Here is a 12,673-nt window from a genome sequence, read left to right as displayed (position 1 = left end):
CTGGCCTAGGCATACAGGGTGGGTTGTGTGGGTGGGTATCTTTATGATAATTATCTGTGACCAACAAAAGAATAACGGGCCCTAAAAAGGAAGTAAGCCATTGAAGGTGTGATCAATAGAAATGTTAAAACGATTTAAGTTCCCTGATTAGCTTTCTGTAAGAGACCAGCCCTAAAGGCCCTCATTGGCAACCCTGTGGTAACCCTGTGAGGGTTACCTCACTCTTGAGAACTTTTTCTGTATCTTCACTTAATAAACTTCTATCACTTTACTAATAAAAAAGAAAGAAAGAAATATTACCTGAATTCAAAGCAGAGTAAATGTAGTGAGTAGGGATTCTGATAGATTTGTGAATATTAAAGATATCCCTGATATAGGGGCCCCTGGCTGGCTCAATCAGTAGAGCATGTGACTCTTGATCTTGGGGTTGTGAGTTCAAGCCCCAGGTTGGGTGTAGAGCTTACTTTATTTAAAAAAAAAAAAAAAAAAGGGTTTCCTCAATACAGGTGGCCAAGCTGTAAGGGCAGAGCAGATCAGAAGACACATAAAAACATGACAAAAAGATTTTTCCCATCTGTATAGATTATTTTACCACCCTTTTCTTTTTTTTAATGTTTAATTTATTTATGGCTTGCCTGGGTGGCACCGTCAGTTAAGTGACTGACTCTTAGTTTTGGCTCAGATCATGATGTCGGGGTTGTGACATGGAGCATCTCAAATAAATAAATAAAATCTAAAAAAAAAAAATTATTTATTTTAAAGAGAGAGCATGGGGAGGGTGGGGGTTGGACAGAGGGAGAGGGAGAGAAAAACTTAAGCAGACTCCTGCTGAGCACAGAGCCTATCGCGGGGCTGGTGACCTGAGCCAATTTTACCACTCTTTTTTTTTTTTTTTTTAAAGATTTTATTTATTTATTTGACAGAGAGAAATCACAAGTAGATGGAGAGGCAGGCAGAGAGAGAGAGAGGGAAGCAGGCTCTCTGCTCAGCAGAGAGCCCGATGTGGGACTCGATCCCAGGACTCTGAGATCATGACCTGAGCCGAAGGCAGCGGCTTAACCCACTGAGCCACCCAGGCGCCCCAATTTTACCACTCTTAAATGTGGTATTTTAATAGAGAGGAACATGAAATGTGTAATGGAAAGAACATGGTCTGTTGCCCGAAACCTTAGGTTCGTGTCCAAGCCCCGCTCTTAACTCTGTCGCCTGGCCAAGGTCCTGCGTCACTTTGAAGAAGGTACTAATAATCTTAATGGGTAGTTGTGAGAATCAAATGAGAAGGTGTATGTAAACATGCTTTATATATTAGGAAGTGTTGAAACTAACCCTCAAACGTATCTTTTGCCTCCTTCAGGGTTCCATTTTTTAAATAATTTAGTTTCCTTATTTACTTAATGAGGAAAATAACTATGATAAATAATAGGTCTTTGTTCCTTGTGGACTGATCTTTGGTTTATATTTCATTGAACCTAGCACAGAGCTGACACAGGCACCCAATAAATATTTGTGGGATTAAGGGAGGAGCTAGTGAAGATCTCCTCTCGGGATAAAGCACAAAAGAACGTGACTTGTTGAGTGTCCACTCTTGGCACAGAAATATCCTATAATTAGTTATCACTGCTTATTTTCTTTAATGTAAAACTTAAAAGCCCATAAATGTTAACATGGCATGGTTAGTTACTGTGCTGACTCTCCAACATATAAAACTGAATTTAGGTTTTCAGGGTGGCTAGCCAATTATATTTTCTTTTTCTCATTTCCAGTAAAATGCTTATGGATTTTATTTACTAATAGAAGAGTCTTCCTGTCTTATAAGATTAGAAGGATAACTCTTCCTATAGAAACAATGTCAGTAGCCAGTGCACTGAAGAAGTATGTTTAAAGAGCTTTGCTCATGATTCTTGTATAACTTAAGGTATTACATTTTTCCGCACTTCAGTTTTTCCTCTTGTAGAAATATAATAATACCCCATTCATTTTGGAATTAAGTCAAAAAATATATGAAAAACACTGCTATCCATTTAAATCCCTGGGGACTTTACAAAGAAAATTGACAGTGGAAAAATCTCAGATTATTATTTTTTTTTTTTAATTTAAAATAGCTCTGTAGTCCATACTTATTTTCCCTTTTCTGCATCTATCACATTGATTGTTTTTATGTACCCAGGTGCCATACTTGTATTTTTACCGGGACTAGCAGAAATAAAAATGCTGTATGAACAGCTACAGTCTAATTCTCTCTTCAACAACAGACGCAGTCATCGGTAAGTTCATTGCTTTCCAGATCCTTTAGCATCTGTTGCAGTTACATGCGAAGACAAATAACCAGAACCATCTCTGATAGCCATCACGCTCCTTAGACCTTGGTGTCACTCCTCAAGCATATGTTTGTGTATATCAGCTGGAAGGAGGCAAACCGATTTGTTCCGGGGAATCAATCATTCCATTTAATAAAAATATTTCTCTTCACTTAGCGTAGTGACTCAGCAAAATTGCATGTAATTTCAGTTGCCACATACAGGGGATGGGAGAAGCCAGTGTAAGTAACAACAAAGAAATGCTGCCATTTGAGAAAAAAGGAATTTGTTAACAGCTTCTTTTCCAGTAGCCAGATGTGCATTTTCATATCTAAGGGGACAAGTACTGAAGAGAGGAACGCTCCCTAGAAGCATAAGGAGGAAGTCTCTTAGCATAAGTCACTGTCTCTGCCTCTCATTCTCTGATTTCAAGACAGGAAAAATAATTCTCTACTGTTAATGTGCTCTAGGCTTGTTACTCGTACAATATCAACTATATAGTCCTCGACTATACTACTGAGTTATACTCCAGTTCTTCCCAAGGTGGTGTAGGGTTTCTAGTTCATAGTCCTGCGTACACGTTTTGTAAGGCTCATAAGGAACCTTCCCATTTAGAGGAGCTGGGCCCTGAGTGCAGGTTGTAGAGAAGCTGCTGACACTTGGAGGCCAATTGTTAATTTTAATAGAAATTCACCCACCATTAATCCAGTTTCAGCCTTGTGTGCTAGAACACTAAATGTGCTTCTGTCTTCTTTCAGATGTGTGGTGCACCCACTTCATTCATCTTTATCCAGTGAAGAGCAGCAGGCGGTGTTCGTAAAACCCCCTGCCGGTGTAACCAAGATCATCATTTCCACCAACATTGCAGAGACATCCATAACCATCGACGATGTTGTCTATGTCATCGATTCCGGGAAAATGAAAGAGAAGAGGTATTTTCCTTTGGCACTGTAAGAGGAGAGATAAAGATGCTCTTGAGCTACACGGATTGCCATTTGAAAAAATGTTTTATGAAAACTGTGGGTATATCTGAATGATCTGTACCAGGACCGTAGTCTCAGAGTCACACGTGGTGGAAATTTTCAGGTTTTACCGTGGAAGTAGTTCTTTTTCCTCTCACTTTTTTTCATATGCTTTCCATATGCTTGAATGAAAAAGAGGTGATCTAGGTGGTGATGGCTGTGTTCATCAGTTTGATTGTCGTAACCATTTCACAGTGTACCCGTATGTGTCCAAACATCATATTGTGCACCATAAGTATATAGTTTTTATTTGCCAAATAAATATAAAAAAGAAAAAGAAAAAAAGAAAAGGTTGTGGAAAGGAACTGTATGTAATTCATCAACATCTAATGCCACTGAAATCCATGCTGTATGCTCCCGCCACGGACTGAAATATCCAAGAACACACAGGACCTGTGTCTTGCGGTGGAAGTAAGGTGGTGCATCTGTTCTGTCCATGCTCAGTAGGATGTTTTTATAAAATAGTTCCTTTTTCCATTTTCTTTTCCTCTGTAGATATGATGCCAGCAAAGGGATGGAGAGCCTAGAAGATACTTTCGTCTCTCAAGCCAATGCTCTGCAGAGGAAAGGTCGAGCAGGCCGTGTTGCCTCTGGGGTCTGCTTCCACTTATTCACCAGCCATCACTTCAATCACCAGCTGTTAAAGCAACAGCTTCCAGAGATTCAAAGAGTGCCGTTGGAGCAGCTATGTCTGAGGTACACCTTGATCTTTATGTTCTGGCTTCCGGAAGGTCCACATGTTTCTCACCCTAAGTCCCATGTGTTCTTCTTAGAACATTTTGCTGAGAGTGGACATGGATGAACTCACTCATTTGCAAAGGAAGAGCTCTTCAGTGTTATCTGTACCATTCACTGTAACTTTCTGCACATGAAGATCTCTTACATTGCAAAGAATGGCCCTAAAGTAGAGCTTAGGAATACATTTGTAACTCAGGAAAGTAATCTAACTGATCAAGAAATTTCTGCTAGGGGCAACACCAATATTAAATCATCAAAGGTTAAAAAAAAAATCTACAGCCTCATTATCAGGGTGAAGTGAACAAAAACAACTTGAAAAACACCCTCATTTACCCGATGAACAAAGAAGAACAAATACCATAAAATGGGATTTATTAAATGAATGATCGAACTCAGTGTTACTGAAGCTGGGCAACATTTGGTGGTTGAAATGTGGTTGGCATTATGTAAGAACTCACACTATCCCTGTCCTCTGACCCAGGCACTGCTTTGAGGGAGTATGCCCATAAATAATAACCCAAAGCAAAAAGAGTTACTTATACAAAGATGTTATAGCTCTCCTTTTATCCAGCAGGTATATTTTGAAAGCCTTCCATTTGCCAGGGGTTGAGCTAAGCACTAGAGATAGGATACAAGACCCAGGCCTCACTTTGAAGTGTCCACAGTCAGGTCTTGAGAAGTTGGGCAAGCAGTTGTCTTGAACTAAGGTAGTAACGGTGCAAATGAAGAGGAGCGAAGGGATTTGAGAAATCTTTGAAAGTTGAATGACCCATGAGGGAGGATGAAAAAGGGGAAAATATAATCACATAGTATATATGATTTAAAAACAGCTCAGGGGCACCTGGGTGGCTCAGTCTGTTGGGTGTCCCAACTCTTTATTTTGGCTTAAGTCATGATCTCAGGTTGGGAAGATCGAGCTCCACTTCGGGCTCTATGCTCAGCTCAAACTCTGCTTAAGATTCTCTCTCTCCCTCCCCCTAGCGACCCCCCCCCCCCCCACGCCCCCTCCCCCCCGCGCAAACCCCTCCTAAAAATCACCCCCCCCCCCCCCCCACCCCCCCCCCCCCCCCGAAAAAAAAAAAAAAAAAGACAAAGAAAATGTATTTAAACTAGCATTGTCAGCTTATGAAAGCATATGTCTGGGAAATTATCAACTATTTTTGTTCAAGAAAGCAGCTTACTCCTCTGTGTCATCTCTCCAGAAATAAAATGGACAAATTACTATTTTGTTTTCTTTTTGTAGAATTAAAATTTTAGAGATGTTTAGCACTCACAATCTCCAGTCTGTGTTCTCTCGGCTCATTGAGCCGCCGCACACTGACTCTCTCCGCGCCTCAAAAATACGATTACGAGACTTAGGAGCATTAACTCCAGATGAAAAGCTGACCCCCCTAGGGTATCACTTGGCCTCTCTGCCCGTGGATGTGAGAATCGGCAAACTGATGCTGTTTGGGTCTATCTTCCGCTGTCTGGATCCTGCCCTCACCATTGCTGCCAGTTTGGCTTTTAAGTCTCCTTTTGTAAGTAAACACCATTCATCTAAACTGGAGTCCACGGGTCTCTAAGGGGACCATGGGGGCTTCAGGGTTATGTGAGCCTCCCCACATGTTATCTTGTGAGGACGATAGATGGGAAGTCTTAGGTCACAATGTCTATAACTTTTGTCTGATCCTTAAAGAAATCCATGCCCCAAATAAAGATTAAGAACTGAAGATCCAATTTACCGAAAGAATCTAAATGGACATTTTATTGTATCTGCTCCAACCTTGCACATTAAAGAAAAATCAGAAAATGCAAGCAAGCAAAAGTGCCCCAGCATGACTTTAAAAGGCAGTAAATACATTGGACTGCTTTTTTTTTTTTAACAGCTTTCTTAAAATACAATTTGCCCATTTAAGTTATACCTCCAGTAGTTTTTAGTTTATGTGGTCCTCATCATGGTCAGTTTTAGAACATTTTTATTACTTCATAAAGAAACCCGTTAGCAGTCATTCCCCTTTCCCCCTCTAATCCCTCATTCTCTGTAGCCCTGGGTGACCACCCGTTGGCTTTCTGTCTTTGTAGATTTACCTCTTCCAGATGTTTCATATTAACGAAATAATACATGGTCTTTTGTGACTGGATTCTTCACTTAGAATAATGCTTCTAAGGTGCATCTGTGTTGTAGCATAACCAGTACTTCGTTCTTTGCCAAATAATATTCCTACGTATGGACGTGCCCCATATTGTTTATCTATCCGCACTGGATGGACATCTGCTGGTAAACGCTCATGTACAACGTAGACATACATTTTTATTGGTCTTGGGTACATACCTAGGAGTAAAATTACTAGGTCAAATGGTAACTCTATATTGAACTTTCTGAAGAACTTCCAGTTCTTTTCCCAGAGGAGCTGCACATTACATTCCATCAGCCAGGGTTGCAATTCCTCCCCATCTTCACCAACACTTGTTATTATCTGGCTTTTTTAACTATAATCATCCTGGGGGTGTGAATTTGTAGTTTCAACTTGTGTTTCTCTAATGGCTAATGATAGTAAACATCTTTTCATTTGCCTGTTTGCCATTTGTATATCTTCTTGCAAGGAATGTCTAGTCAGAGTCTTTGCCCATTTTTTAAATTGGGTTATTCATGTTTTTATTATTGATTTGTAAGGGTTGTTTATATATTCCGGAAACAGGTTAAAGAGAAATATGATTTGCATGTATCTTCTCCCATTCTGTGGGTTACTTTTTTCACTTTCTTAATATGTCCTTTGAAACACAGAAGTTTTTAACTTTGATGAAGTCCAATTTATCCAGTTTTTTGTTCCTTGAGCTCCCATTGTCATAGTTAAGAATCCAAAAAAAAAAAAAAATACCAAAAAAAGACTCCATTGCCAAAATAGCTGAAGGGGAGTGGAAGATATAGGCTTCCAGTTACAGAATAAGTCATGGGAATAAAAGGCACAGCACAAAGACTATAGTCAACAATATTGTAACAGCGTTGTATGATGATAGGCGGTAGCTACATTTGCGGTGAGCATAGCATAAGGTATCAGTGATTGACTTGTCAAATCGCTATGTTGTATACCTAAAACTAATATAACACTGTGGGTCAACTACACTAAAAAAAAAATCCACTGCCAGATCCAAAGTTATGAAGATTTATCCCATTTATCCCTGTGTTTTTTTTTCTAAGGCTTATAGTTTCATTTTTCCTTATTTTTTAGCAGTGGGTAGCAGCAGAGGGAGAGGGAGAATCTTAAGCAGACTCCACGCTCAGCGCGGAGCCTGTCGTGGGGCTCGATCTCACAACCCTGAGATTGTGACCTGAGCTGAAATCAAGAATAGGATGCTTAACCAACTGAGCCACCCGGGTGCTCCATAGGAGTCTTATAGTTTTTGCTCTTACTTTATGGTCTTTGGTCTATTTCGAGTTAATTTTTGTAAATGGCATGAGATAAGAATCCAACTTCATTCTTTTGCTTATGACTATTCAAGCATCCCAGTACCATTTGCTGAAAAGACTATTCTTTCTCCATTGAATGGTCTTGGCATTCTTGTCAAAATTCATGAGGCGCCTGGCTGGCTCAGTCCGTATAGCATGTAACTCTTCATCTTGGAGTTGTAAGTTCTTCAAACCCCACATTGGGTGTAGAGATTATTTAAAAATAATATCTTCAAGAAAAAAAGAAAGAAAGGCCTCAGTAAAATATGCTCTTCAAACCTGGTTTTCCTCATTTAGGTGTCTCCCTGGGATAAAAAGGAGGAAGCTAACCAGAAAAAGCTAGAATTTGCATATGCAAACAGTGACTATCTGGCTCTTCTACGAGCATATAAGGTAAGTATATATATATATGATACATATAATATATATATATTCTGGTCATACACCTCAACTATTATATATATATATATATATATAATTATATTGCATACTATAAAATATGTAACATTTTGTTATATAAAGAAATTATATATTATAAATAAAATATATAATTATATATAATATATATTCTGATCATACATCTCAGCTATTAAGTTATATATAGATATATATACATATAACTGTATATTTATATATACATATAACTATGTATATGTATACATATACATATATATGTGTGTGTGTGTGTACACACATACACACAACTTAATAGCTGAGGTGTATGACCAGAATTGGCACTTAAAGGGTCAGTTCACTTTTATTTTCTTCCAAATTTAGGGATGGCAGCTAAGTACAAAAGAAGGAATGCGTGCAAGTTACAATTACTGCAGACAGAACTTCTTGTCTGGAAGAGTTCTTCAGGTGAGTTGTTTCTGTGCGGGTTTGTTTTTGTTCATTTTCTGTTATAGACACACACCAGAGGGTGTTGCAACTTTGTCTCCCTTGTCCTGCTTCAACATTAAAAGTGTCATTTCTGGAATATGCTTGGCTTTATCAGCTGTTGTATAAAACACACTCCTGTTTTACATCCTCTGACATGAGGCCTTCTGCACTGAACCTTTCAACTGACCCACTTTTCCTCTTTTCAGTGAATTGGTGTTTACTTATGTGGAGGATAGAAGAATACAGACTGCTCACCAGAAGTCAGTTTTTTTAGGAATTCTACCAACCATTCTTTTTTTTTTTTTTTTAATTTTTATTTATTTATTTGAGATACAGAGATCACAACTAGGCAGAGAAGCAGGCAGAGAGAGAGGAGGAAGCAGGCTCCCTGCTGAGCAGAGAGCCCGATGCAGGGCTCGATCCCAGAACCCTGGGATCATGACCTGAGCCAAAGGCAGAGGCTTTAACCCACTGAACCACCCAGGCGTCCCTCTACCAAGCATTCTTAACCTAGATCTATAAACCCCTGAAATTATATGCAAAATCATATGCTTATACATATGTGCTTTACTTTGGAAAGAGGGACCATCATATTCTCAGAGCAGTCTGTGACCATCACCAAACTCCTTACTTTCTCCACAAAACCAGAGAATGAGTACTGAACCAGGTTTTATTCATTTTCCTTATGTCTGTCAGAGGCTGAGATGTCAATAATGAGTGCAAAAAAAAGCAGGTTTCTTATCTTCTGGGCCATAGTGAAGAGGGCTCTGTCCTCTGTTGTGACAATATTGTAGGTGCCTTCCAAAGTGGTAGAAGAAGCCAGAATACTGGCGGTACCCATCTTTACAAAGCATCTGTTTTCCTCAGAGATTTTCAGGCTGGGTAAGGGGAAGGACTTTGATTTCATATTAAAAGATGTCCTGGAGTAGAACACAAAATTAATGTTCTTAGTGCTTACCACTACCTGACATTTATTTTTTTATTTATCTGTCTATCCCAGAAGCTCCCTCAGAGCAGAGATCTTGCCATTTTCTTTGACAATGTAGCCCGAGTGCTCGGAACAATGTTTAGCACAGAGTTGTCACTCAGTCAAGATTGATAGAAGAAGTGCAGAAGTGAATGAATGTGGTTACTAAAATGAAATAAGACTTCAAATCCTGCTCTTGGCCTTCATTCTCGTCTGCCTTGAGGTGTACTACCCTGAGGCATCACGAGAGGACACAGGCTCTAGCTTTGTCCTAAGGACACCAAAACAATAACTTTCAGTCCTGGATGCACATTAGATTTATCTGAGGAGGCGTGACAAAATAAATGAATAAAAATGCCCAGTTCCCCCCCAAGGCATTACACCTGGATCTCTGTGAATGGGGCCTGAACATCTCTGTATTGCCGTCATTGGGTGCACCAAGGGATTCTAGTATGCAGCCAGGCTTGAGAACCCCCGGTCTGGAGGGTATATTATGTGGAAGGTGCAGTCACAGATATCTCCTAAAGTTATTAATATTTAAGTGTAAAATGATATTTCCTTCAAATTACATTTCCTGTGAAATGTATTCATTTTCTTCAGGATGTATGTGCATTTTGCTGTGATCTGAAAGGTTCATTAGAGTTCCCTCTTCTCACTAAAGAGAGTAAGATTTATCAACGAAAATCTTACCATAATAGAGAAGTCCTAGCTATATTTTGCCATGTTATCCATGTATACTTGAGGCATTTCAAGAAAATACTTAAGCTGTCATCAAGAGACAGGAGAGTATTGCATGGCTCACAGTTCCTTTGACTGTCCTTACCTCCTTCCCTATCTTCTGATACTCTGAAGTGTGGCCAGAAGAGAAAGAGTTCTGTTCATTTCTTTTTCACACTTGTGCTCAGCTACACAAAGTGGTATTATGTGATCCAAATCCAAACCACATAATAATGTCCTTATTCCTAGGAAAAGATGTGAGCCAGAGAGATCACAAGGTAATAGTAAGTTCTGAACTGGGTGTTCTGCATCCATTGAGAAAGAGCACTAACCACTCTAGGCTCCAGGGAGAAGCTAAGGGGACCAGAGCAGAAATGTAAGTAGGAAAAACTAGACAATGTCACAGCACCCTTAGTTGGGGGTCCAAAGTAAACTGTGTTTTTTTGGTGTCCTAAGAATTGCCGGAAAAGTCAGACCTACCCCAAATCCAATTAATGAGTTTTTAAGGGGGGAAAAAAAAGGTTTTTTTTTTTTTCCCACTTCTTTCAGGAAATGGCCAGCCTCAAACGACAATTCACTGAACTGTTATCAGATATAGGCTTTGTCAAGGAGGGACTCAGAGCAAGGGAAATTGAGAAAAGAGCCCAAGGAGGAGACGGTATCTTGGACGCCACAGGAGAAGAGGTAACAAATGTGTAGTTAGTTCTTTTATTTATCTTTAATTAGTACACGGATAGTATATTAACTCACTTAATTTTTCATTTAAGCACTCTGAGCAGTGGGCTTGATGCCATTCTTGATTTTCTTTCCACAAATAAGTCTCAGGTAACAGGAAGCTTTTTCTGTTAATTTTTGCTACTTTTTTTTTTTATTTCACACCTTTTTTTTTTTTTTTTTTTTGGTGTTTAAGATTTATTTACTTATTTATTTGATAGAAAGAGCAGGAGCATGGAAGCGGGAGGGGTAGAGGGAGAGAGTTAGAGAAACTCAAGAAGACTTCAGGCTGAGCACGGAGCCTGATGCAGGGCTCGATCCCACCACCCTGAAACCACGACCTGAGCTGAAACCGAGTCGGATGCTTAACCGACGGCACCACCAGGTGTCCTCACACCAGTTCTTGATAAGCCTGTAAGAGGTGGAATAGATGTTTTAATAATGTCTTCTTAAACCACACCCACCTTTTTCCAACCGAGGATAGTTTTTTTATATGACCACAGGAAGAATGCCTCTTCCAGATGAACGTGATGCCGCGCTGTTCCCAGTGCAGTTAGTACTTTCTGCAGATCATGAGCATGTCACGAGCTAGAGCCAGAGTATGTCCCCTGAGCCTTGGGCACACTGGCTTTGTCACTGCTTTGCAGAGACCCAGAGTTACTGTGGGCTTCTTGGAGTGCGTCCTATGTGACTATGGTCCAGTAGTCTTACTTTTCACTTAGAAAGAAGGAATTTTTCTAGCAAAAATACAGAAATTAGGTATTTTAGTTTTGTTTTAAGACCGAAAGCAAATGAAATACAATGGTAAATTCCAAGGTACAAACAGAAGTAGCCACATTACTTATAAGATCAATGCTGTCTTTCTCTTGTAGGCAAACTCAAATGCTGAGAACCCCAAGCTGATATCAGCAATGCTGTGTGCTGCTCTTTATCCAAATGTAGTGCAGGTAACAAAACATTTTTCCTAGGTTATCCCACTTCTTGTTTGATCTCTGGCCAAGGGACATAAGCTAAGACATACACGTTTACTGTGTTAAAGAGATGCCTACAAAGACACACAGAGCCTTTTAAACTTTGTATGCATTTCCAGTCCTTCAGTTCCCCAAATCTGTTCAGATATATTGTTCAAGAACACATTTATTTTATAAAATGAGGTGCCTTTTTAATCCTTCTGACGTATTATGATGTTCTAAAAATTTGAATGGGTCATAAATGTCACCCAGCCGTGTAACCTGTGCATAACTAGCCTTCTATATTAGACAGAAGTTTGGTTCTACTACAGTTTCTCCTCTGGCCTCTGCTCAGGACTTCAGTTAGATGAGAACAAAATCAAACAAGCCAGGGCTCTGCCGTGGGACCACCTATGGCCAGCCTTCTGGAATATCCTCCTCTATGTGCTATTGGACTTTTACCTAAGTTTTAATTATCCAGTCCTTGCCAAACCTAGAAAGACTAAGAGTTTTTCTGAGTGCTAAATTGTTTCTCATTTAACATTTTGTTAAATGCTTGGTTGACATCTGCTGATGAATTTCTGGCACAGAAATTCAGTACTTGCATGCTTTTCAAGCCATTTGAAATTTATTTTAAAAAACCATTAGAAACAAAAGTATGGAGATAGAGGGAAAAAAAAGCAAAACCAAGGACTGGGAAGAATAAAGCAGGCAGAGCATAAACTTTCAGGGCAATGAAAAGACTCTGTATGATACCATTGTAATAGGTGCACATCATTTACATTTACACAAACCCATAGAATATACACGACCAAGAGCGAACCCTAAGGTAAACTATGGGCTTTGGGTGATTATGATGTGACACCAGTTTTTAAAAATTATAATACTGAATCCTGTCACTCTTAGTGGGAGTACAAATTGATACACCCATTCTAGATTTCATTTCTGAGAACTTA

The 12,673-nt window shown here is 39.4% G+C and overlaps 1 protein-coding gene across 4 annotated transcripts in view; it reads left to right on the top strand.

Moving 5' to 3' along the window:
- DHX57 (DExH-box helicase 57) overlaps window positions 1–12,673 on the top strand; it is a 54,561-nt gene that overhangs the window by 35,440 nt on the left and 6,448 nt on the right. For all 4 annotated transcript variants that reach the window (XM_059405486.1, XM_059405488.1, XM_059405485.1 and 1 more), the window contains 8 exons: window positions 2,168–2,264; window positions 3,056–3,229; window positions 3,815–4,015; window positions 5,301–5,577; window positions 7,785–7,880; window positions 8,265–8,348; window positions 10,603–10,737; window positions 11,640–11,714. In XM_059405486.1, the coding sequence (XP_059261469.1) occupies window positions 2,168–2,264; window positions 3,056–3,229; window positions 3,815–4,015; window positions 5,301–5,577; window positions 7,785–7,880; window positions 8,265–8,348; window positions 10,603–10,737; window positions 11,640–11,714 (1,139 nt within the window). The remainder of the gene's footprint in view (window positions 1–2,167; window positions 2,265–3,055; window positions 3,230–3,814; window positions 4,016–5,300; window positions 5,578–7,784; window positions 7,881–8,264; window positions 8,349–10,602; window positions 10,738–11,639; window positions 11,715–12,673) is intronic.

The sequence above is a fragment of the Mustela nigripes genome, chromosome 7, assembly GCF_022355385.1.
Source record: "Mustela nigripes isolate SB6536 chromosome 7, MUSNIG.SB6536, whole genome shotgun sequence".
NCBI classification, from domain to species: Eukaryota; Metazoa; Chordata; class Mammalia; order Carnivora; family Mustelidae; genus Mustela; species Mustela nigripes.
This window is presented reverse-complemented; position numbering and strand designations above follow the sequence as displayed.